This window comes from Manis pentadactyla, chromosome 3 (genome assembly GCF_030020395.1).
Source record: "Manis pentadactyla isolate mManPen7 chromosome 3, mManPen7.hap1, whole genome shotgun sequence".
NCBI classification, from domain to species: Eukaryota; Metazoa; Chordata; class Mammalia; order Pholidota; family Manidae; genus Manis; species Manis pentadactyla.
Genome location: NC_080021.1, coordinates 220,106,660 through 220,131,731, shown reverse-complemented (window position 1 = coordinate 220,131,731; position 25,072 = coordinate 220,106,660). Strand labels below are relative to the sequence as shown.

At 62.7% G+C, this 25,072-nt stretch overlaps 1 protein-coding gene across 1 annotated transcript in view; it reads right to left on the bottom strand.

Moving 5' to 3' along the window:
* Positions 1-1,411: 1,411 nt before the first annotated feature.
* NOTCH1 (notch receptor 1) overlaps positions 1,412-25,072 on the bottom strand; it is a 45,481-nt gene continuing 21,820 nt past the window's right edge. Inside the window, exons 5-34 of the mRNA XM_036901481.2 lie at positions 24,320-24,442; positions 23,639-23,872; positions 23,155-23,310; positions 22,841-23,026; positions 22,499-22,612; positions 21,631-21,744; positions 21,142-21,375; positions 20,966-21,076; positions 20,203-20,395; positions 18,722-18,867; positions 18,457-18,570; positions 16,698-16,817; positions 16,229-16,381; positions 15,337-15,565; positions 14,495-14,696; positions 13,733-13,886; positions 13,457-13,641; positions 12,829-12,961; positions 12,256-12,513; positions 12,054-12,166; positions 10,891-11,462; positions 10,374-10,802; positions 9,746-9,894; positions 8,847-9,063; positions 8,602-8,689; positions 8,349-8,514; positions 7,476-7,771; positions 6,137-6,284; positions 5,956-6,053; positions 1,412-4,578 (exon numbers count right to left, since the gene is read on the bottom strand). Of these exons, the coding sequence (XP_036757376.2) occupies positions 3,115-4,578; positions 5,956-6,053; positions 6,137-6,284; positions 7,476-7,771; positions 8,349-8,514; positions 8,602-8,689; positions 8,847-9,063; positions 9,746-9,894; positions 10,374-10,802; positions 10,891-11,462; positions 12,054-12,166; positions 12,256-12,513; positions 12,829-12,961; positions 13,457-13,641; positions 13,733-13,886; positions 14,495-14,696; positions 15,337-15,565; positions 16,229-16,381; positions 16,698-16,817; positions 18,457-18,570; positions 18,722-18,867; positions 20,203-20,395; positions 20,966-21,076; positions 21,142-21,375; positions 21,631-21,744; positions 22,499-22,612; positions 22,841-23,026; positions 23,155-23,310; positions 23,639-23,872; positions 24,320-24,442 (6,899 nt within the window). The 3' untranslated portion in view covers positions 1,412-3,114. The remainder of the gene's footprint in view (positions 4,579-5,955; positions 6,054-6,136; positions 6,285-7,475; positions 7,772-8,348; positions 8,515-8,601; positions 8,690-8,846; positions 9,064-9,745; positions 9,895-10,373; positions 10,803-10,890; positions 11,463-12,053; positions 12,167-12,255; positions 12,514-12,828; positions 12,962-13,456; positions 13,642-13,732; positions 13,887-14,494; positions 14,697-15,336; positions 15,566-16,228; positions 16,382-16,697; positions 16,818-18,456; positions 18,571-18,721; positions 18,868-20,202; positions 20,396-20,965; positions 21,077-21,141; positions 21,376-21,630; positions 21,745-22,498; positions 22,613-22,840; positions 23,027-23,154; positions 23,311-23,638; positions 23,873-24,319; positions 24,443-25,072) is intronic.

Genomic DNA, 25,072 nt, shown 5'->3' with positions numbered 1-25,072 from the left:
TGTCAGCAAGCTGAGACCCCGGGGAGCCGATGGTGTAAGTTTTAGTGTGAAAGCTGGTGGGCTCAGCCCCCGAGAAGAGCTGTTTTGGGCAGGGCCAGGGGCAGGAAAAGACTCACGTTCCAGGTCAAGTGTCAGGCAGGACTTCCCTGTCGCTCAGCCTTTTTGTTCTATCCAGGTCTTCAGCTGACTGGATGAGGACCACCCACACCAGCGGGGGTCGGGGTGGAGGGCACCTGCTTTGCTCTGCCCATCAGCCAAATGTGACTCTCACCCAGAAACACTCTCCTGTCGGCCAACCGACCCAGCCAAGTTCACAAATAAAAGCAACCCCCACAGTATAATCTACCACATTTTGTCCATCCACTCCTCAGCTGACGGGCATCTGGACTGTTCCCACCTCTTGGTTGCTGTGAATCGTGTTGCTGTGAACATGTGTGTACATGGATTTAATTGAGTCAGTTTTCACTTCATGTCGGTGTACACCTAGGAGTGGAATTTTGGGGTGCTGAGAGTTCTTTGGGCAGAATTCAATCTGTGTCCACTCCCTCTGAAGATGAAATTTGGGCCCCTTGTATCCCACGTCCTGGAACCTCTTGGCCACATGCCATGGTGCCCAGTGCCATGCCAGGCAGGAATGAAGTACCTGGACTCAGTCAGGACATCTCCGGTGTACTCTTGTGCTTGGAGAGGCCAGGCTTGGGGGCAGGGGCACTTTGTAGTGGAAGGGGGGCACTACACTGCCTTTGTTAATATGGTTTGAATCTACCGGTCCGGGGATTGGGCCAGGGTAGAGGGATGTGGGGAGAGATGGGTCTCTGTGGGGAGAGGGGTGGAGGTGAGGGTCAGGTAGAGGGGTGGGGCCAAGTGGACAGGAGAGAAAGGAGGAAGGGCCCACATGGGCACCTGGCAGGGCCCCAGAGGTCTGGTCCTGCTCAGGATGCCCTGCTCAGCAGCACCCTCTTGGGCTCACAGGACTTCCCACGTTCACTGCCACCTCTGCTCACACTTCTGTGGCTCCTTTTGCCCTTCTGCCAGGGTCTGGGTTCCTCACTGTAGCCTTCCTGCTGCCATCTGTGGGCTGGGTAATGCACCCTGCCCCTCTGTGACCCAGACGAATGGGACAGCCTGGCACCTAGTGTCCTGGCAGCCGAGTCCCCCAGGATGTGCACATCCCCACAGTGGGGCTGCATGCGCCCTGCTCACTGCTGCATCCCGCCTCCCCAGATGGGGTCTGGGCAGAGGTGGAGATGCTTGGGGAACTTTGGGGGAGGCAGTGGGCCCCAGCATGCCACAGGCCAGGCCTGGGTGGTCTCTCCATCACTTCCCATCAGAAAGGACCCCTGGGTGCCCCAGAACAAGGCAGCCTGCCCCCCGCCCCAGTGAGCCCATCCCACAGCCGACTTTAGCAAGATCTGGATGACCATCAGCATCATTTTTATTGCAAATCAAATAACAAAAAAAGATGAAAAAAAAATACATCATTTTCATCACCTATAGTCTTGCATGTAGATAACTTTTAAAAAGAGTTTCCTTTTTCTGTAAACTACACTCTATTTTACAAAACATAGTAAAATCAACACCCTAGGACGTGTCTGGTCACACCGACCAGGGGTGGCACAGCACATCGCCAGGCAGAGCCGGAGAAGCTGCCTGGCGGCGGACGCCTGCCCAAGCCCACGGGAGGCCAAACCTTTCCTGGGTCGCTCTCAGGAGCTACGCTTCTGCGGCTGCGGGTCAGGCCGCGGGGCCCAGGCTGTGGGGCCGTGTCTGCCGTCCCTCGTCAGCGTGACCCGACAGACTTGTTCACTCAGATTTTTTAAACAAAATCCACCTTTAAAAATGTATTTACAGACATTTAGTTTGCCACAGGCGTATACTTGATATTGCCAGAATCTGCTCCCCAGACCCACAACCCCCTAAGTCAGGAGGGGTTGCCCAGAGCAGGCTCCCAATGCCCTGAGGGTACTGCCTCGGCTGCGTGCCACCAAGCCACCCCTGGCCCTGGGGTGATGAGTGGTCTCCACGCACTGAGACCCGACACAGCTGTGTTGTCCCAAAACCTCACTGTCAGCTGCTCTGACAAAAACAGGTCTCCTATAAAAATGGGACCTGTCAGCAGTCAGGTCCCATGAGCTAAGCCCGGGTCACATGGGGCCAGTCCATCTTCCACTGAACCTGGAAGATGCTGCTCAAGGTGGATGCGGGGAACTCCAGCTGGGTGGCCCTGGCAGTATCCTTCCCCAGGAAAGGGTGAGATTTCTCCGGTGGGCACCACATGGCCACACCTGGCTTCTCATTCTGTGTGATGCTTAAGTATCAAGAAGGGAAGTAGGGGCACGGGTGGGACAGGGGAGCTTCCAGAAGGAACAAGAACTCGCAAGACCAACAGACAACTACATAATACTGAACCTGAAACAAAGATTCATGACTGGTACCATGAAACGTGCTCTCAGTAAACCCTGGGAGCACATTTTTCAAAAATAATCATTAACAAAAACCACCATAAACCACATCGTTTCCCATTTTACTTTCCTATTTCAGATGCGAATTAATCCATAGGCCAGGTGTGAAGGCTTTCACTGTCTCCAGACACATCTCATAAAATGTGGGCCATGCTGGGAGGAGGGCTCCGGGATTGGGCGCACGGGCAGGGGTGCATCCGGGGAGATGGCAGCGGGCCTGGGCGCCCTGGGAGCTTCCTGGGTAATGTGGGTTCAAACCTCCCTTCTCCAACATTTCTTTTTCGATTTTGAAAAAAAGAAATCAATAAATAATTGGCATTTATAAATCATGAATCTTTGTTTATATTTTAAAAATATGTGTCTTTATCCTAAATTGGAAAATCATGACTGAGAACTAGTTTTTCTTGGAACAGATAAAAGTTTCTACCTGGCGCCATAGAAAACAGTACATATAAATAAAAAGGCAGTGTTTCTGTGTAAAATAAAAGTACATAAATAAATACTAAAAAAAAAAATTAAAATCCTTGTCCTATTTTGTATAAAAACATGTTTCTTAAAAAAAGCTCCTTTGGTGGGTCCTGGCATCGGCGGAGCACACGCCAACGCCTGCAGGGCTTGGGAGAGGAGGCACGGGTCCCGCCGGCGGCCGCATTTACTTGAAGGCCTCCGGAATGTGGCTGGTCTGGGACTGCATGCTGGTGGGCGGGCTGGAGATGCCCTCGGACCAGTCAGAGATGTTGGAGCGCGGTGAGGAGCTGGACCACTGGTCGGGGGACTCAGGGGACGGGGTGAGGAAGGGGTGCTCGGGCACCTGCAGCTGGTGGCTGGGGGTGTTGTCCACGGGCGAGGAATAGCTGTGCTGCGAGGGCGGCGTCAGGAACTGGGCAGTGGTCATGGGCGGGGCCAGCGAGGTTGGCAGGGACGTGGGCAGGACCTGGTTGTCCTGTGGCAGGATGGTGTGCGCTGCCAGGCCACTGGGGCCCAGGGGCTGCACATCTGCCTGGCTCGGCTCGCCGCCCAGGAAGCTTCGGCCCAGGTGGCCGCTGGCAGCTGAGCTCACGCCGAGGTGCGGCTGGGGTGGCTGCGTCTGCAGGCTGTGCTGGGGCTGGATGTTTGGCGGCTGCAGGCTTTGCTGGGGCACCTGCACCTGCTGCGTCTGCACCAGGTGAGGCTGGGTGGCTAGCCGTGCACTGGGCAAGGCCTGATAGCTCATCATCTGGGACAGGGCAGTGGCGGAGAGACCGCTGTGCAGCGGGCCCATCAGGCCATGCTGGAGGGTGGGGGCCTGCGAGCCCAGGGTGCCCGGTGCCACGCTCCCTCGCAGTGGGTTGTACTGATTTGGTACCAGACCATTCTGCAGCCGGGAGAGCCACTCACACTGGCCGTTCAAGCCTGTGGCCCCACCCACGGTGAAATTCATGGCCCCAGAGCTGGCACCCAGGACTGTGCTGGTACTCGAGGCCACGGGCAGGTGGGAGAGGCGCGGTGGCCCCACCTCGAAGGCCAGCCGGCTGCCCCCACCCAGTGCTGCCATCTCGGGCTTGGCTGCTACACTCAGGTGGCTGACACCCAAGTGGGCGTCAGGCATGCCGGGCAGGTGGTTGAGGGGCACAGCCGGGGACTGCTGGAATGGGGAGGGCAGGAGAGGTGGTGAGGCCACATCTGATAGGTAGCCATGCGGCGACTCGAGGGAGTCCACGGGTGACAGCACGCTCGCGGTGTCCAGCAGGCAGCCCTTGCCGTCCTGGGCCTTCTTCCTCCGCGCCTTGAGGTCCTTGGCCTCTTTGCTGCCACAGGCCAGGCCCTTGGTGCTGGGCTTGCGGGCCTTCTTGCCCTGCACGGCCGGCTTGAGGTTGCTCAGGTAGCCGTTGGGGGAGCAGAGTGGGGGCGACAGGGTGGGTGCACCCCCTAGGGTGGCACTGTGCAGCTGGGGGCTGCGCACCAGGCTGTACTCGTCCAGCAGCCGCACGATGTCGTGGTGCATGCGCTCCTGTGCGATGTCACGAGGCAGGCGGTCCATGTGGTCTGTGATGTCCCGGTTAGCGAAGTGGTCCAGAAGCACCTTGGCGGTCTCGTAGCTGCCCTCCCGGGCAGCCAGGAACAGGGGCGTCTCCTCCTGGGGAAATGGGTGCAGGGCAGGTGAGGAGACCTCCCTCACCTGCCCTGTCACCAGAGGGACCAGTGGTTGACGCCCACCTCCCCACTGAAAGGAGGTACACTCACTAGGGCCCTACCTCAGCTTTCCCTGGTACCTGACCTGATGGGAGTATTAAAAAGCAGCCTTAAGGGGGTGGGCAAATTAGGTGAAGTGGGTAGAGATACAGACTCCCAGTTACAACAGACTAGTCACAGGATGGAAGCACGACACAGGGAGCACAGCCCCAAACACCGATCTGTGCATGGTGACAGCCGGCAACCCCTCTTATTGTGGTCAGCGTCTAGTAATGCACACAGCTATTGGACCACCCTGTTGTATATACCTGGAGCCGTTATAAGGTTGCATACCAACTATATTTCAATAAAAATGCAAAAAGAAATTTGGAAAATGGAAAAAAGAAAGCCTTAAATGCATCTCCTGAGACCGAACTAGACGTGCTCTGTGGGGTCCGGAATCAGCCTTTGCGGGGGTCACAGACCCTGCTGGAAATCTCACCAACTGTAGCCTATTTCCCTCCCTCCCAGACCACACATGCAGGGATGACACGGCACCTTCAGGGGCCTGGGGTCCCTCAAGTGCATCCCCAGGTGAGAGACCCCGCCCAGCAGGTCAAGAGCGACCCTGGGTCTTTGCTCTCCCAGCACACAGGGAACGTACCCCACAGACATGCCATGTTGGGGGTGAGGGCTGTGGCGCCTGCCCAACACACCCTCAGTCCCGAGCCCTCAGGCCGGTCCCCGCATCTCAGGCCCAAGCTCCCCAGCAGGAGGAGGCTCAGGCCGCAGTCCTGCAGGGGACTTGGACACCTGGGTCCAGCGCACCCCTTGGTGCCCAAAGCCTGCTGCATCCCCTTACCCAGAAGGAAGGGGGGCCTCCTTGAACTGGGCAACCAAGGGTCCACAGAGTGTGGGGTGGAGCTTGGCAGCCATGGTGGTAGGGGTACCTGCACACCATGGAAAGTACCCAAAGGAGCCCAATCAGGTTCAGGAAGCTGGGTTGGACTGGGTCAGGGAGGGAAGAGAGGGCTTCCTTAGCCCCAGGGAACAGACTGGCAACGGGGAGCCAGAGGCTGGGGGCAGGTCCCACATGCAGGAAGGCAGTGCTCACAAGCGCATCAGGGGGTCTCACAGTGCACCACACCCTCCACACCCACCAGTATTTGGGCTCAGCCTGTACTATCTGGGTCACCCTGCCCTGCCCAGGGACAGCCAAGGACAGAAGGCGTCTACGTGCCCGGGAGCTCTCACTGGGACTAATCAATCCCAGGCCCAGGGGTCCCACGGTCAGAAAGGAGTGGCTCTGGGCGAAGTGACCTGCCACACACATGGCCCCCACCTTGTTGTTCTGCATGTCTTTGTTGGCCCCGTTCTTTAGCAGCACGACGGCGGCCTCCACATTATTCACGGCAGCAGCCCAGTGCAGGGCGGACTTGCCTGTGAGAGGGAAGTGGAGAGTGGTTTGGGGCAGATCCGTGCAACACGCCTATTCCGTACGCGCTGGGCAGCAACCGACTTACCCAGGTCATCCACGGCATTGACGTCGGCGTGTGAGTTGATGAGGTCTTCCAGCATGCCCTCCACGGCCAGACGGGCAGCCAGGATCAGCGGCGTCGTGCCGTCATGCATGCGGGCATCCAGGTCCGTGGCTCGGTTCCGGATCAGAATCTAGGCAACAGGGGAGGTCTCGGGCTTGGCAAATGCACTCCACCACCTGGCCCACCACGAATACCTGGGAACCAATCCCTGTGTGATGAAGCCCTTCCTAGGGTCCGAACGGCCCCAGCAAGACTGGATGGCCACAGAGTAGGGGTGTAGGGAGGATGGAACCGGCCCCCAAGGGAGGGGCTGAGGGCCAGAGCACGGGATGCATGGTCCACACAGACCAGCCCCTCAGCGACCATCTGCAGCTTTACCTAATCCTCCCACTGGGCCTGGCAGCTACACCACCCCATTACACAGAGGGTCAAGTCCCTCCCAGCTACAGGGGGCAGAGCCAGCACCTTAACCCCTGTGCCTGGAGCTGGAGCCCCACTCAGAACTGCTGAGCTGAGCTGCATCCACCCAGACACACGGAATTGCAAGCAGCCCTTCAGATGCCGTGTCCTGGGTCACAGCAGGGATGGTCACTGCTGACGGGGGAGAAAAGCTAGGCGTGTGCAGCGTGCAGGACTGGCTGCTCTCCTGCAGAGAACCCACGGGAGTCTAGGACTGTGTGTCAGAAAGGCTGTAGCGGCCGACTCAGCCGGGGCCCACCCCTGGGGGCTTGTGTACATCGTCCTTCCCTGCCAGCCTCATCTTATTTCCACAGGACAATGTGTGAAAACTTTTGTGGTAACCCCCAATTTGCGCCCCACCTACCTGCCCATCCAAACATTGGCAGGGCGGCCCAGGGGCCGGGGAACTGCAGCAGGGGGGCTGTTGGCAGTTTGAAAAAGGAGCCTCTGCCGGGAACATTCCCCAGGACCTAGGCACCCAACCCCTAAGACCACCCTTGTCCCAGGGTCTCCAGTAGGGTCAAAGCCCCAGATTGGCAGGCGGCAAGCAGCAGCCTTTAAACCCTTCTCGCTGCCACAGGCGAGGACCCTGGCCAGGGCTGGGAGCCCACCTCAGGTGGGGCAGGAGGACCTGCAGGGGTGGCAGGGCCCTCTGGCCTCCAGCTGCACCGCTTCCAGCCTGGCTTCCCTAAGGACAGTACGCGTGGACCTGAGTGCTGAGGTTCAGGCTGAGATGCCAGCTACCTGCTTAGGCTCTGCAGCATCACCACTCTGGGCCCACACGAGCCCAGCTGCCAGCCCAGACCAGGAGAATGGTGCACTGGGGGCCAGCCAGGGTACATGCACGGGAGCGGCCGCCCACCTGGAAGACGCCCTGTGCGTCGGCAGAGACGGCCGCATGCAGCGGGGTGCGCCCCATGTTGTCCTGGATGTTGGCGTCGGCGCTGGCCTCCAGCAGGCGTTTGGCGGCATCAGAGCGTGAGTAGCGGGCAGCCAGGTGCAGGGCGGTCTCGCCGGTGCGGTCTGTCTGGTTGTGCAGGCTGGCGCCCTGGTAGATGAAGTCCGAGATGACGGCCGGCGCGTCCTCCTCCTCCTCGCTGTTGCCCGTCTCCAGGCCCCCTCCGCTGCAGGAGGCGATCATGAGGGGTGTGAAGCCGTCTGGAGGGAGGCAGGACAGTGGCGGGGCCGGTCAGGAGGTTGGGCCCGCACCGCTGGCTCTAGGCAGTGTGACGATGGTCCTGGGTTGGTGGGCAGCTGTGTGGATATGTGGCCCGGCCTGTGCACACAGGGCCACGCTGCCTGGGACCACCAAGATCGGCCTGAGCCTCCCAAGGAACAGAGCTGAGTCGAATTCCCAATGGGCTGGTGGGCAATGAAACACCTTCAGCTCTGCTTCCTGACCTGCTCAAGGTCTTTACCCACAACCCACCCAGGACAGGCAGCATGAGAGGCGTATGTATGTTGGCAAATTGGCACTTCCAATGTCTCAAAAGCAGCATTCTGGGAGAAGTTAGTTTATAGGGCGAGGGAGCCTGGAGTCACTGCGGAGGGAGCCGGCTAACAGGTGGAGGGCTCACCGACGCCCACCCGCTCCAGGTCTGAGAGCACCAGGCTCCAGTGCGAGGCTTCCAGAACACCAACCTGGGGGCTCTGGGCAGGGAGGCAGGCTGTGGAGGTGGCCCTGGCCGGAGTCCCCGGGAGGCTGTGGGGGGGGGGGGGGCGGCCTTGCGCTTACCCGGCCCGCGGACGTTCACGTCCATGCAGTCGGTGTCAGCCTCGCCCTGGGGTGGCGTGGGGGCCGTGGCAGGCACACGCAGGTCGGCGGCGTCCAGGTGCTGCTGGGTCCACTGCCGGTGGTCCGTCTGGTCATCCAGGTCAGGTAGAACCACTGGCTCCTCAAACTAAGGAAGGTGAGCAAAGAGCCATGTCCTGCTGGGCCTGGGGCTGGGCAGGGGTTGGCCCAAGGACACCCCAAGGCCCTGACTCACCCGGAACTTCTTGGCGTCCAGGCCCTCGTCGCCCCACTCGTTCTGGCTGTCGTCCATGAGGGCTCCATCCGAGGCGTTCTTCAGGGGCCTGGGGGGTCGGGGAGGCAGGACTGAGCGTGGCACCCCCGAAGGCCATGGCTGGGGCACCCGTCTGAGGCCCCGGGCCAGCTGGGCAGGTGAGCCGCGGCCGTGGGTCGGCAGGCCCCGCCTCCCCCACCCCTGGCGCAGCGGCGGCATCCACTGACTTGAGACCAACGGAATCCTCGCCCAGGGGCTCCCGCCGTTTCTTCTTGCTGGCCTCTGACACCTTGAAGCCCTCGGGGAACCAGAGTTGGCCATGCTGCCGCCGGCGCTTGCGGGAGAGCAACACGCCGCAGCCCACGAAGAAGAGCAGCACGGAGGCGACCACGGCCACGTACATGAAGTGCAGCTGCGGGGCTGGCGGGGGCTCCACCGTCTCACCTGTGGGCGCGGGGGCCCACATCAGGGAGCGGCTATGCGGCAGGCCGGCAGCCGGGGGGCAGCGGACTGGCTCCGCGGCCGGGCGCCTCCTCACCCGCTCTCCTCCATCCCGCCCCCCAAAATAAGGTCATTTTCTACGCGATTAAATCAGAATTGCAAACTATCGCTAAATTCTCTCCTGCACCAGCCAACTATCTGGAGACGGCTTTTGCCTTTTTCTTCTTTAAGGATTAACCAACTTCAAATCACTGCGCTCGCATTGAGCTGTTAAGACGAAGGATTTAGGGGGATTTTCAAGATACAAACTTCAACACTTCACATGACACCGATCAATTCCTCCCCCCTCCCCTCTCTTTTTTAAAAACCTGTAATGATTTTGAAATAATACCTAACAAAGAAAAATCAGGGGAAGGGTGGGGAGAAAGGCTCCCACTTTTCTGATGCCTGTGCCCGTCCCCTGGTGCGAGATTCTCCCACAGCTGTCACTACTGGTGTGGAGGGCGTGCCAGGCAGAAAATTCCAGAATAGCGCTTCCTGAACTCCAAATGGCAAGCCACACACCCGTGGGTGGCGAATGGTACACAGAAGAGGAGCATTTTGGGGGGAAACGGAGACATCGCCCCTCCCAAACGGACTCTCCTACATGTACGCAATCCATTCCCCAGGCCGCCGGGCCACTCACTCTGCACAGCCTCGATCTTGTAGGGGATGTTGAGGCTGCCCAGAGAGGCCAGCGCTCCCAGGAAGGCGGCCACATCTGTGGTGCTCTGGAAGCACTGTGAGGACGACTGGATGCACTGCCGGTTGTCGATCTCCAGGTAGACGATGGACCTGGGGGTGCGCCTGGGTCAGGGGCTTGAGCCACGGGCTTCATCCCCAGGTCCTGGGCCCAGCGAGCTGCGTCCAAGGACCAGTTCGGCGCCCACGGCACCATCCCAATGGTGGGGGAGAGAAGCGTGCCCACCCCCCAAGGAAGCAGCCTGGGGCACCGCGGGGTCTGGACAGGAACAGCACGGGACAGACGGTGCCCACCCAGCCCACCAAGTCCCACACCAGCGTCAGCTGGGCACACGGTAGATGCTCATCACGGACACCCCTCAAGCTGCCTCCCGCCCTGCTGTCCGTGTTCCCTTGGGTGAAGGAGCATTCCTCTCTCTCCTCACCCAGAAGCCTCTCCTAGAAGGGGCTCCTGGGGCAGGGCTGCCTCAGCGCTCCGTCTGCGGGGGGCATCTCTTTTACCACCAAGTGGAAGGGCACCGCCTCCTCCAGGGCAGCCCTGAGGGCTGGGGGATGTGCTGGAGCTCACTCACCCACGGATGTCCATGGGGTCCAGCTCCCTGCGCCGGCGCCCGCCTCTGAGGCCCGGGAGCAGTGCAGCCTTCACCTGGCCGAGCAGGGCACCGGGCGCGGCCCAGCCGTCCACGGAGCGCCGGACGGGGTGCTTGCGCAGCTCCTCCTCGCGGCCGTAGTAGGGGAAGATCATGTGCCGGCCGTGGGCGTCGCGCTTGAACACCACGTTGGTGTGCAGCAGGCGGCTGAGCTCGCGCAGGAAGAGGAGGGAGTGGTTGCGCAGCTGCTCGGGCGGAGTCAGCACCACCAGCACAAGCGTGCCAGCCGCCAGCCGCTCGGGCACGTGCTCCGCACAGTCCAGCCCGTCCCACTCGCACTCGGCGCTGTTGCAGCCCTGGTCGCAGTGCCCGTCGCGGAAGTGGTCCCTGCAGTACTGGTCGTACAGGGGGCTGCGGGCACAGGCCACAGTCAGGCTCCCGCCGGCACCGGGCCACCCCCGCCCGCCCTGCCCAGGGGCGGCTCCCGCCACAGGCTTACTTGCACTGGCCTTCCGTGCGCTGGCAGTCGAAGCCATCGAAGAGGCAGCCGGCCGAGCTGCACTGGCTGTCGCAGCGCCCGTTGCTGAAGTACTTCCAGCACTGCAGCGACTGCGTGCAGTTCTGCCAGGGGTCGTTGAAGTCGAGCGAGCAGTCGCCACCATCCCAGCCGCATGCGTGGTTGTTGCACCGGGGGCTGCACACCTTGTCACCCGCCTCCGCACGGCACTCGGGGAGCCCGCAGGCCTCCTCGATCTGCGGCGGGGGGATGTCCAGGCCCACGCCGCCCCCAAAGCTGTAGTCCAGGATGTGGCAGAGCAGCCCGTTGAACCTGGCGGGGCACAGGCAGCGGTAGAAGGGGCTCTCGGGTGTGGGCTCGCAGCTGCCCTGGTTGTAGCAGGGGTTGGCGCCCATGCAGGGGCTGCTGGCTGGGAACTGGCACTCGGGGCCCGTGAAAGGGCCCAGGCACAGGCAGGTGGGGCTGCGCGGACCCGAGATGCAGGTGCCACCGTTGAGGCATCGCAGGCTGCCGCAGGCACGGGCGTCGTTCTCACACGTGGCACCCTCGAAGCCCTGCCAGGAGAGAGCGCGGCATGGGGGTCAGGGTGCCTGGGTCCTCCCTGGGAGAAGGTCTGGCAGCCTTTACCCAAGCAGCACAACTGTTCAAGGAAACGTTCTCCCAGTGTACGAAAATCAGGTCACCAGGGTTCAGGGAGAGGAAGACGGTGCGAGGGTGGAGCTCGGGCGTTTCTGGGCAGGCAAGACTCCGCGTGGCACTGCAGTGGTGTAAGTGTGACCACGTGGATGTCAGAAGCAGAATGGGGAGGAACAGACCAGAGGCTTCTACAGACTTGACGTATCGGTGCTGGCCTGCCGGCTGTAACTATGTGGCCCAAGAAGGAGAGATGCCAATAGTCACAGGCGTGGGGGAGGGGTGCACCTCAGCACAATTTGTCTATAAGCCTAAAACTGCTCTAAGAATAAAAGTTATTGACAAAGAGACTTGATCTCGAGGGGAACGAGGATGGTGGGGCCCAGGGGCTTAAGCCAGCCTCTGCCTTCAGGCACAGGTGCAGACCCAGGCTAGGGACCCTCAGGGCTCCTGCCCCAGGGCCTCCTTCAGACCAGGGTGCCTCGGGGCTGTGCGGGGCTGGGGGCTCCTACCGCTGGGCACTTGCAGATGAATCCGCGGGCAGTGTTGGAGGCCACGGCACAGGTGCCCCCATTCCTGCAGGGCCTGCCTTTGCAGCCGTTGATGACCGACTCGCAGCGGCGCCCTGGGGATGAACATGGGCATGAGGGGCTCACCTGCCCCCACCATACCCCACCTCCCCGGCACCCCAGTTACCCTGACCCCCACACCTACCAGTGTGGCCGGCGCGACATTCGCAGTGGAAGTCGTTGACACGCTGCACACAGCTCTGGGTGCCACGGGCGTCGCAGGGGTTGGACAGGCACTCGTTCACGTCACCCTCACAGCGCTCCCCAACAAAGCCAGGCGGGCAGGCACAGCTGTAGCCACCCAGCTGGTCCACACAGGTGCCGCTGTTGAAGCACCGGGGGCCCCGGGACACGGGGTCGATGGGAGGGTCGCAGTCATCCACGTCGATCTCACAGCGCACGCCTGCAGGGACCCGGTGCCATCAGGGCCCGTGCTGGCCGCACACCAACCCTGCTCCCTTGCGGACGGGACCGCGCAGATGCTCAGGAGGGGCCGGATGCTGATGGCATGCTGCCATGCCCCATGTCTGCTGCTCGTGCCAAGGGCCTGCCAGGCTCCCTCTCCCTCCCTTAGGTCCCTCCCCGGCCAGCCCTACACCTGACCTCTGTCCCCATGAGGCATAACGCAGGCTCTGCTTGGGCCTGGGACGCCTCTGGCCTGGTGTCTGACTTGCCCACTTTCCCCTGGGTTCCAACCCGAGGGGTGGCCACCCCTTACCCTGTGTGCCCCGGGGACAGGAACACTTGTAGGTGTTGATGAGGTCGATGCAGGTGCCCCCGTTCTGGCACGGATGGGACAGGCACTCATTGATCTCCTCGGAACAGTTCACCCCACGATAGCCAGCCACGCACTGCGCGGGAACAGGTGAGGGGCGGGGACTGTGGCTCCGCGGGTAGCTGGGGCACAGCCACCCAACCCTGCAAGCTGATGGGGCCGCACGAGCCGCCCTCTTCCCAGTGAAGCCCTGGGCCTCACGCCTGGCCAGCCGGAGGGAGATGTCTGCCCAGCTGACGCTGGGAAGGGCCCTGGAAAGCTGAGCCACTGCCCAGAGGTGGGGCCAGACCCCGTGCCGTGGGACAGAGGTGGGACCTCAGGAGGCATCAGGTGAGCCCAGATACACTCCGGGGGAGGGAAAACACTGTCCCCCTTTTCTGTGTACTTTCCCTCCAGGCCCTTCCACAGGACACCCCCATCAGTCAGTCTTCCCTGATTAGTCTGGACTTCCCTGCATGGGCCGGAAAAATCTTTTGGGCTAGATCTTCCCTGCTGTGCTGTCTCCCAGCCCTGAGCCTGGCAGGCGTTGACACTCATCCTGGACGCACCCTGACCCGGGGTGGGTCCCCACCTCGCAGGAGTAGCCACCAGGGTAGTCAGTGCAGGTGGCCCCGTTCTGGCAGGGGCTGGGGGAGCACTCGTCTACTGGGTCCTCACAGTAACTGCCCGCGTAGCCTGCTGGGCAGCGGCAGTGGTGTGTATTGCTGGCGTTCACACAGAGCCCTCCGTGCCGGCACAGGCGGGTGACGTGGACGCCTGTGGGGTGGTGGGAGGGACTGTGAGACCTGGGCTTCCATGGACGGCGGCCTCAGGCCTTGGGCGGCGGACGGGGTGGGGGCGCGGTTACCCTGCTGTCGGGCGGCCTCCTCGCAGGAAACGCTGGGCACGTCGCAGTAGAGGCCGGTCCAGCCGCCGGGGCACTCGCAGCGGTACAGGGTGTCGGTCTGCCAGCATTTGCCACCATTCTTACAGGGCGAGGAGTCGCACCACCGCACGAGGTTCTGGGGGCAGGGCCAACCTAGTTCAGGTTCCTGCTCACCTGCTCCCGCTGGGGCCATCCTGCTGGGCAGCGCGGAACACGCAGCTGCCAGAGACCCTCATGCGGCAGTGGGCCCGACCCCATCCTACAGAACTGGAAGCTGAGGTCCCCGGGCTCCCGGCTGCTGCCTCTGGGCCCGTGGCGATCCGGACCACCAGCTGCCTCCCTTGAGGAAGGATCTCCAGAAGTGAACAGCTCTGTGGGGCTGTTTTCTAACTGACGTCTCGTGTGAAAATGTTCAACGGAGATGAATCCTTAATACTTCTATTTCCTGTAAAACCTTCTCCTGCATCACCCACTCCTGTTCTTGCTCTAGAAACCCCTGCTAGGTCCCTGTTCCCCACCTCTGACCTCTCGAGTGGTAGTACACCCGTGGCCGCGCCCTGGGTCGGAGCCCTAGCAGCCACATGACCCCGAGGCCACCCCCACGCCTGGAGCCTAGCCCTCCTCGCCCCTGTAACCCGGCCTGCGGTGCAGCCGCCCTGAGCCGGCGTGACTGCTGTAACGGGCTGCAGGCCAGTGCCCCACCGCGGCACCTCTTGCTGGGCTCTGGGCAGCCCACCTGCTCACCTGGCAGTTGAGGCCAGTGTAGCCCTGTGGGCAGGTGCACCTGTAGGCTCCATAGCTGTCCTGACAGGTGCCACCATGCAGACACGGCCGTGAGTCACACTCATTAACATCATGCTGGCAGTAGCTGCCCGTGAAGCCAGGTGGACACAGGCAGGTGAAGGAGTTGATGCCATCCACACAGGTGCCACCATTGAAGCAGGAGCTGGAGGCGGGCGGGCAGCGAGGGAGGAGGGTGAGTGGGGTGTGGGACCCTGTCTGAGCAGCACCCTCCATGCTGGATTCTTGACTCAGACTGTGGCCAAAGGGGCCTGAGAGCCAGGAGCAGCCTGGCTGACCTCAGGGAGACCCCCACCATGGGCCAGGGACCTTGGACGCTCGCACCCCATCACACCGCTCCCTTGCCTCCCTCATAGCTCATGCTGAGAGGATCGTGGAACACACACAGCTACACAGCTGTTAGATGAAAAAGACACGAGGGAGAGACCAGAACCTGCACAGCTCATATGGGGGATAGTTACGCCAGGGATGGGGATGACATCTAATGCCGAGCTTCCTGGCAGCCAAGGCAGAAAGGGGAGCAAGAGGGGTCACAAAGTCCTTGTCTGACAGGAAGAGGCACACTAGTTCTTCAGGATAAATAACTGGGGTTCCTGGTTTCAAGTCCCACTGTCAACGACCAACGGCCTTTTAGGTGGGACATTATGATGGGATGAATGACGTCTGATTCGACTAGCAGCACCAAATGCCAAGTGGGGGATGGTGGCTTGGTGTGCCAGGTTGCCAGACACCACGTGCCCCTTCCACCTCATCCTGGGCCTGCAGGGCCATGCGTGCCCACGCACCTTTCCGTGCAGTCAGGTGTGTTGTTCTCACAGTGGATCCCGCTGAAGCCCGTGGGGCAGGTGCAGGTGTAGCTGTCCACGCAGTCGGTGCAGTTGCCCCCGTGGCGGCAGGGGCTGCTGGCACACTCGTTGATGTCCTCCTCGCAGAAGGGGCCCTGGAAGCCAGGCAGGCAGTCGCAGAAGGCTGTGTTGATGCCGTCCGTACAGGAGCCACCATTGTGGCAGGGGTCTGGGAGGGGACAGGAGGGCAGGCCTGAGGCGCAGACGTCACCCCTACTGCTGGGGGGCCAAGATTGGGAGGGGTCCTGGCAGCAGCAGGGCTTCCGGGGGGCTGCCGTGGCCCCCACATGTTCCCAGTCCTCAGGGAGGGAAAACTCGCAGCCTTAAGTCAGACTGACAAGGTTGGGGTCACAATCTCCCCTTCTTGCTTCAGGATGCCAGGCAAGACCCTCTGTTACTCTGGGTCTTGCCATTCTAGGAACTATGGCAGGGGCCTGAGAGCCTTGCTTCTTGGTGAGTCATGACAAGGACTGAAAGAACCACACTGGACGGGCTGGGCACTGCGCTGTGGAAGGGGCTGCCGAGTCCGGCTGGGAGATGCTGGGAGGGCTTGAAGCTAGTGGTCTGGCTCCAGAGCCTTCTGGAACCACCCTGCTTGGTCTGTGCAAGGCCTGCCCCCAACACCTGACCTGGGTTCCCTCGTGGTCAAGGCCAGATGGACCAGCTGGGACTTGGCCTCTGCAGGCGTGATGGCCAGCATTGCTGCAGCCCTTCTCCCACCTGACCCCAAGCTCCCTGCTCTGTGCCTGCCTGGGGAAACACAGGTCTGAGAGCATCTCAGAGGCGGACAGGCCGGCCACCTGCCCCAGCTGTGTCCGTCCAGGCCACTCACTCGGCCGGCAGTCATCGATGTCCACCTCACAGTTGCGCCCAGTGTAGCCGGCCTGGCAGTGGCAGCGATAGCTGCCGTTGGCGTTCTGGCAGGTGGCACCGTTGCGGCATGGGCTCGTCACACACTCGTTGATGTCCACCTCGCAGGTCTGCCCTGCAGGGACACCGCCATCAGGTTAGCCCCCACCTCCAGGCATTGCCCTGCTCAGACCCAGGGCCATCCTCTGGGGAAGCCCTGGGAAGAAAGGTGCTCCAACCTGCTGTCCCTCAACTCTGGGCCAAGCAGATATGGAAATTCAGGGTGGGGAGGTCCCTGCAAAGTCAATTCCTGCTCCTAGAGACCCCTGCAGGTGCCTCTGCAGCCGGGGAGCCCTTCCTCCTGCCATGAGTCCCCACACCGCCCGCCCTCTCTGTCCCAGCCCCTCCTGGGACTTGGCCCAGGCCAGGGCCGCAGGGAGTGGCTGCCCCACCTTGCCAGCCTGTGGGGCAGATGCAGGAAAAGCTCTCGTAGTCTTCAGACTCCCTGCACTTGCCACCGTTTCTGCAGGGACTGGGGGCACACGGGGCCAGCACCACCTCACACAGGGCTCCTGAGGGGAGAGGGGCAGGGGGTGAGATGCCGGGGGCCCTGGCAGCATCTGCAGACAGAGGCCATCATGGCCATGGCCTGCAGGTCGCTTGGCCAGCAGGAGCCCCGTGGGGTGGCGCAGACGGCATTGCACTAGGATCCTGTGAGCTCCTGGCTGGGTCAGGTCCCGCATCAGGGGCTAGACAAACCAGAGGAGGATCTGGCTCTGAAACAGGCTCCCCACAGGCTACAGGCCGCAGCCTGGGCCTCCCCAGCCAAGAGCCCTAGGGAATAAGGACTAGTGGCCCACCCCAAGGCAAAGGCCTCACGCCTGCACCTGCCTCACACCCCTTCATTGTCTCCTGGTAGCAAAGGCCCCTACACTGAGTCAGAGGCCTGGGAGCTAAGGCCAGGGGCCCGGTCATGGGCAGCCAGACCCTGTCACGATGGGCCATCGAAGGCTGTGGCAGTAGGCAACAAGCCCTGTCCTCCGCCAGAGGTCATGGCAGCCTCTGCCCCACCAACGTCCTTGGTGTCAGGAGCACTGGATGCGCCACACGGCCTGGGATGAGGAAGGGGGTCTGGCTGGCATGTGTGCACATCAGGGCGACTTTCTCCACGAGGACCCAGGGCGGTTTTCCTGTTTACGGCCCATGGGGCTGATTCCCGGGGAAGTGTTATCTTCCTTGTTGTCCATTATCTCCCTGGCCCGCTGCTGGATTTTCCAGGGCCTGTCTTTCTATCTGTTTCCACGGTGACCTGGGCAGGCAGGAAATTCGCCAGAGTTTCCTACAATTGTGTGAAGGGAGGCAGGAAGCAGGCAGCCGGGAAGCGGGTCAGCACAAGCCGGCTCCTCCCCGTCGGGCCGTCCCCCCTCTGACAGCAGTGCCTCTGGTCTCCTTACCGGCCCAGCGGAGGAGAAAACCGAGGCCCCCGGCTTTGGGGAAAGAACACACTGCCGTGGCTGCAGGCTGCCTGATGTCGTGGGAACCACAGGCACGGCCCCCACCCCGCCCACCCGGCCAAGCAGGGCCCTCTTAGGGCCTCCAGGCCCTGCAGTGGCGCGGGGCCTAAAACTGACCCCAGTGGGGCACTCTCTGCCCCCAACCAGTGTAGCCCATGGCCCTAACGGTTGTGGGCTTTTATTTTTTTAACAGTTTGCAAATCTCTTCTACACAGGGAACCCGGTTCCCTGGCTGAACCGTAGAGGCCTGGATGCCCAGAGAAATGTCTCCCGCCTCTGCTCAGTGAGAACAGAGAGCTCCTTGTCCCCTTACACAAAGAGGGCCCGCCATCAAAGGAATCCCTCAGGCCAGCTAGCGGATGGGGAGGGCGGCCTGGGCCCCAGGGGCCCCTGGGCAGCGTGGAAGGCGGACCGTGGATGCTGACAGCCCAGGCCCGGCTCCTGTCTCTGCCGCTGAGGGTTCCTCCTCACCTCTCAGGCAGGCTCGCCAGACAAAACATTTGGGGAGTATTTATATCGAACCTTTCTCCCAGGCATCCTGTACTTTTGTGTGCTAAACTGGCAACACCTGCAGGATGAGACCCGCATGCAGCCAGGCCTAAGGCTCACAGCATGGGGCAGAACCTCTGGGCAACGCAGACAAGGCCAGCCCAGAAGGCCGCCACCGTGCCAGTGGCTGTCCGGGCCCCGCCCTCACCGGTGTAGGGCAGCGGGCAGATGCACTTGTATGCAGCCACCCCATCGATGCACGTGCCCTGGTTCAGACACGGGTTGGACGCGCATTCGTTGATATTGGTCTGGCAGTTGGGGCCTAGGGAGAGAGGGACAGCGGTCATGGGTGTGCAGCCACCCCGGGGGCTGTGGCGGGGTGCCCTGCGTGGAGCCGAGCCAGCAGCCCCAGCAGTCAGTACCAGTGGCTGTTGGGCCCAGCTCTGTGCCGCACCCCTGGAGAGCCCGCTCACCACTGAAGCCTTCGCGGCAGGTGCACACGTAGCCGCCGGTCATGTCTCTGCAGGAGCCGCCGTTGACGCAGGGGTTGGACTCACACTCGTTGTTGTTGACACCGCAGTTTGCCCCACTCCACCCAGGGTCACACTCGCATTTGTACCTGCAGAGGTGACGGTGTGGTTTTGGAGTGGCCCAAGATGTGTGGGGCTGGGCTGGGGGTTCCCGGCTCTGCCACCGTCCTGCGGTCTGAGGGTGTGAGCTGCCTGTCTGCTCTGACCCTGTGTCCTTCACAGTGGGGTAACACTCCCTCCTTGCCCCCGACAGTGGCAGTAGTTTGGTTACTAGCTCTGGGACGGTGCCCCATCCAGGCAGTGGTCAGAGGCCCTCCACTGCTCCCTCGCTCTGTGGCCTTGAACAGGATGCCTATCCTTGCTGGGCACAGTTGGGGCAAGCGTCCCTGCCCAGGCTGACGCCCCCATCTAGACAGAGCCATGCTGGTGTGAGGAACCAGAGCGCAGCTTCCATTTTTTCTCTAGAGGCCAGTACTCCTGGCTCCCGTGGGCACTTTTCCCACCCCAAGCAGCTGGGCATCCCCAAACTCATTTCCGCCCTTGACCACCTGGAGTCAGGGCATAAGACCACAGGTGAGGGATTTGGTCTCACAAGACTGTACCAGCATCAGATGCCAATCACAAGTCCTAGGCTGTCACCTGTCCTCCCGACCAACCGGCTATAAACTGGGGCCCCGAGACCCTTACCTCGAGTTCCACAATTTGCTAAAGTGGTTCACAGAACTAGAGAAAAGTTTGCTTCCTAGATTACTTGTTTTGTTATAAAAGGGTAAACTTGGTAACAGCCAAATGGAAGAGACGCACATGCACGGGACAAGCTGAGAGGTGCAGAGCCCCCATGCCCTGGGGCGCACCCTCCAGCACCCCGTGCGCTTCCGGCCGGAAGCTCTCTGACCCCTTCCCTAGGCATTCTTATGGAGGCATCATTACATAGCGGTGACTGACTGACTCCCGGGCCTGGGGGTGAATCTCCAGCCCCTCTGCCCCCTCAGAGGTCGGGGGTGGGGTGGAAAGGCCCAAGCCTCTCACCCCGTGGCCGGCCCCCCAACCCCCAGTCACCGGGTCGCCTCGGCTGCATTAGCGCAGGTGTGCCCGAGAGCCGCTCCTTCCGCTTTCACGGCTCAGGAGCTGGTTCAGGAGTCAGGACCAGATACAAGATACATACGCCTCTTACTCGATCCCATCACAGCAACACCGGCTGCCGTCACCCCACAGATGAGTCATGGCGAACACCTGAGACCTGCCCCCTGAGCCACGATATGGCCCATGACATGCAGCCCGGGGTGGGTGGGCGCAGCCCAGAAGCTGGGCCAGTGCTTGGACAGCATGCTGCAGGGCACGGAATGTGGGTCCGTCCTTGAGGGGAGCACCCACCCAGCTGGCCAGGACCGCTGGGCCCATGGGAGTGCTGCACGGTGCCCTACCCATTGAGGCTGTCCCGGCAGGCCCCGTGGACACAGGGGTTACTGTTGCACTCGTTGACCTCGGACAGGCAGGTGGGGCCATGGTAGCCCTCGGGGCAGCGGCAGGTGAAGCTGTTGACACCATCCTCGCAGGTGCCCCCGTTGTGGCAGGGGCTGGCCGCACACTCATCGATGTTGATGTTGCACATGCTCCCTGTGGGCAGGGCCGGGGCTCAGACATGCCCAGGGCCCCTGCCAGCCCCTCTCCCCATGTTGAGCTGGAGACGGTAAATCACCCCTCCCCAGGGTCCTCTGAGGTGCAACTGGGTGAGCCGGGCTTCCAGTGGCGCTGTGCCAAGTGAGCGCAGTGCCCACCAGCAAGTCGACCGGCACTTTGTGTGGGGTCAGAGCCATCCTCCCAGCAGCCCCTGATGCAGGGCCTGTGCTATCCTCTCTGACTGATGGGGACCAGGGCCTGGAGAGGCCACAACCCACTCAAGGCAAAGAGCGTGCACCTGAGCTCTGGCTATGGCTCAAGGGTCAGGATGCTCAGGGATGCCCGTCCAGGCGCTGGCTGAAGCCCCAGGGCCTCTGTGGTCCCTGCTGCAGTTGGCCGAAGCTGGCAGCCCCCAGCGGGGCCCCAGGCAATGTGCCATCCCACTCTCGTTCCCCAGACCTGGCCCACCTGGGGCCCTCGACCTCTGGGCTCAGCCTGGGCCCCTGGGGCCCTGGGATGAGGGCTGGGAGAGACAGCCCAGTGGTCCCTGGCCCCAGGTCCACTCACCCGTGTAGCCTGGCTCGCACGCGCACTCATAGCCGTCGAGCTTGTCCAGACACGTGCCTGAGTCGCAGGGGCTGCTGGCACAGTCATCCAGGTTGGTCTCACAGCTGGGTCCTGGGGGGCATGTGGTGGTCAGCCCTGCCCCGCCGCCCTGCCCCGCCCCATCCCCGGCCGCGCACCTGTGGTCCCCTTTGGACAGAGGCAGACGTAGGCATTGTCGCGGTCCTGGCAGGTGCCCCCGTGGCGGCAGGGCTGGCTGTGGCACTCGTTGATGTTGGTCTCGCAGTGGTGGCCCGTGTAGCCTGGCTGGCACAGGCAGGTGAAGGCGGCCACCCCGTCACGGCAGGACCCGTAGTGGCAGGGGTCGGGGTGGCACTCGTCGATGTCCACCTCACAGTGGGCCCCAGTGTAGCCTGCAGGGTGGGGGCCAAGGTGCTGAGGGCGGCTGCCCCCGGGGCACACAACTCCCGGTCTCGGAGAAACACCAACCGGTCCAGGCATTCCTGGCATCCACTGGGGAGGGCTGGGGGCGTGTCTCTTACCGTGGGGTGCCCACCACACCCAGGTCAGAGCTCTGGCTGAGGGTCCCTGGCCTCTGCCCCCTCCCCGTCTCGGCGCCCTGGACTCTGCACGCCTGCTCCCCCCACTCCGCTCAGCCAGGCCCGCACCTTCCGAGCACACGCAGGTGTAGGTGTTGGGCCCGTCCAGGCACTTGGCACCGTTCCTGCAGGGTGTGCTGGCACACTCGTCCACGTCGTACTGGCACAGGTGCCCGCTGAAGCCTGAATGTGGAGGGGTGGCAGTCAGACACAGGGGAGCAGGGCCGAGCCCCGGCCGGCCCAGGGCAGGGAGCAAGGGATGGGCTCCCAGAAGGTGCCCGGCCAGGGCTTGGCAGACCCCACAGGTCCTGCCTCTCACCCCCTCCGAGGGCCCTTCCCCAGACTGCCTCTGGTCGCTACGGCCACCATCAGTGGTGCTATGAATGGGGTCCCCATCTGGGGTCCAGGAGGCCGACTTACATCTTGAGAGGCCCGAGGTCTTGAGCCACATGACCTTCAGGGCTCCCCAGACCCTCCTGCCACGATGTCACCGCAGACCAGAGGAGGCGGGTGGGCGGGGCAGGCAGGCCTCCCAGCCATGAGCCCTCAGAGAGCCAGGCTGGCACCCTCCCTGCCTGAGCCCCCTGGGGTCTGAGGCCTGAACGGCTGCTCCCAGGTGCCCTTCATCTCGGGGGAAGCCCAGTAGCAAGGAGGAGGTCTCTGGGCCGTGGGAAGACCCCACCCCGGGCGAGTGCACCCAGCGAGGTGGGGGGGCCAGCATCCCCTGCCCAGACTGGCACCCATGAGGAATCCTAAAAACACCCCAACCACTGCCAAGGGCAAGCCTCTAGTCTCCGGGCCAGCCCTGGGGGCTCCTCCCTGGCACCCTTGGGGAGAGGGCAAGGGGCTTCTGCGGGACACAGGCCTGGGCATAAGCCACCTGCAGCACAGCGCTGGGGCTCCTGGCCCCCCTCCTGGGGGAGCGTGCAGGGCTCACCGGTGGGACACTCGCACACAAACTCGTTGATTTTGTCCAGGCAACGTCCGTTCTGGAGGCAGGGGCTGCTGGCACACTCATCTGTGTTCACCTCGCAGTGCACGCCCTCGTAGCCTGATGGCGGGCAATGGTGAGGGGTGCGGGGGCTGAAGGGGCCCTCACCCGCTCTCCCGTAGCTCACCCGGCACCCCCGGGCTGGCCCATCCACCCAGCGCCAGCCCCACCCTCAGGGGTGCCTTGCAGGCCTGGCGGCCAGGGGGAAAGGGTGCAGCTGGGGGCTGCCTTGGTGGGGTTTCCCTGCTCCCCACGGTGGGAACGGGTGAGGGGCTTGGCTGCAGGTACCAGGCATGCAGATGCACTGGAACTCGCCGATCTGGTCCAGGCAGGTGGCGTCATTCTGACACGGGCTGGAGACGCACTCGTTGACGTCGATCTCGCAGCGTGGGCCGGTGTAGCCCTGCAGACACTGGCACTCGAAGGAGCCCAGAGTGTTGAGGCACTTGCCAGCATGCTCACAGGGGTTGGCACCTGGGTGGGGTGCATGACACAGGTAAGGGGCCAGCCTGGGCACCACGCCTCTGGACACTCTGGGGCGCACCCTCCGCAACCGGAGGGCAGAGGCTATTTCCCAGGCACCGCCCCCGCCGTGCGCATACCCAGTGAGCACTCGTCCACGTCCTGGCTGCAGGCCGGCCCCGTGTACCCAGAGGGGCAGGTGCAGATGGCCTTGCCGTTGACGGGGTTGGTGTCGCAGTTGGAGCCCTCGTTGCAGGGGTTGCTGATACAGGCATCGTTGAGGTGGCAGAGCAGACCTGGACAGGCAGCCGTGGTCAGGGCATCCACAGCTGGGGTCCCCTCCCTCTGATGCCCCCGGCAGGGCCGCACACCACGGCACCATTGCATGGCCCTGCTGAGCGTCCCAGAACCCTCGGGCAGTTCCGGGAGGTTCGTCAGCAGCCGGCCTTGCCGTGGGCACCACCCACCCCCGCATGCAGAGCAGCCCCTCGGGTCCTCCCGGGAGGACGAGCAGCCATGGTCTGTGGGCGAGGTCACAGACGAGGCCCGGCCCAGGAGAGGCCACCATGCGGGGCCCCCCGTCAAGGGCAGCAGGAGCTGGCACTCCCGGGCCCAGGCACTCACCTGTGCGGCCGTGGGGGCACTCGCAATAGAAGGAGGCCACGCGGTCATGGCAGGTGGCGCCGTGGAAGCAGGCAGCACTGGCGCAGTCATCGATGTTCTCGCTGCAGTCCTCGCCTGTCCAGCCGTTGACGCACACGCAGTTGTAGCCGCCGTGGCTGTTGTGGCAGGTGCCGCCGTTCTGGCAGGCATTGGGCATGAGCTGGCACTCGTCCACGTCCTCAGTGCAATACTGGCCTGTGGGGACCCGGGACTGTTGGGCCAGGCGGCAGCCTCTAGTGCCCACAGCCACAGGCCGAGACCCTTGCCCGTGAGATGCAGGGTCTGCCTCCCCAAGGGGGCCTTCCGGGGACCCCTCCATGAGCTGCCCTGGGGCCACGCCTGCCTGTCAGTACCAGCTGGCGAGCCAAGGGCAGGCCCTGCATCCTACCGGCCAGTGTCCCTGCATCCTGCCCAACAAGCCCGGCCCAAACCAGGGGGCCTGGGCCAGGCTGCAAACGGCCCACATAGACCTCCCGATGCCACGTCTGTGCTGGCTGCTGGGGTCAGACAGCTTGATGGCATGTCTTGCTGACCTCAGACCCTGGTGGTGCCCCAGGTCAATCCCTCCTTCCTGGCCTGGACCCCCTCTGGGCCCCCTCTGCGCATGCAGTACAGCAAGTGGGTGGCGCCCTCGCCACGTGCCTGTCCACTCTGGAGGGCAGCGGCAGTTGTACGTGTTCACACCGTCCACACAGGCGCCTCCATTCCTGCAGCTGTTTCCTGGACAGTCGTCAACGTTTTCCTCGCAGTTCTGACCAGTGAAGCCTGCGGGGGGCCGGAACCCTGTCAGCTCTCCCCGTGGGGCCCAGAAGCATGTGCTAAGGCCCTGCCCGCCCCACTGTGCTGGGCCCCAGTGTCTTCCTGGCTGGAGCCATGATTCCCTGCTCTGGACAGGGAGTGCCCGTCACGGCCCTGCCCCATGATGCCCACCACCTTGGGGCCCCGAGGGTCCTTCCCCGGCCCCACACTCCAGAGCCCACCCCCGACTTGTTCTCGAGAAACCATCTTGTAAGGGCCAGCTCAACAAGAACTCGGGAACACAGGATTCTGCCATAGAGACCTTCCGTGGAACCTCCCAGTAGCTCTTGCATCTGGGTGCTGCCTATGGGGAGGGCACTGTATGGGGGCTGGCCACGGACTGCCCTTCTTACAGGGGCTGCAAGGGAAGGGCTCCCAACAGGGCAGCAGAGGAGGCAGGACCAACGTGGGTGGTCCTGGGGGGGTGCAGAGAGGTGGTCCCAGGCTCCCCTCCTCCCCCAGCAGGGCCCACCTCTGCGACGAGGCTTCCAGGACCGTCAGTTAGCTAGTAATCTGCTCAACCCCTGCTGGTTCAACGATTAACCAGGAGAGGTGTGCCTGGCGATAGCCAAACCCGCAGCCGGTTACTAATTAATG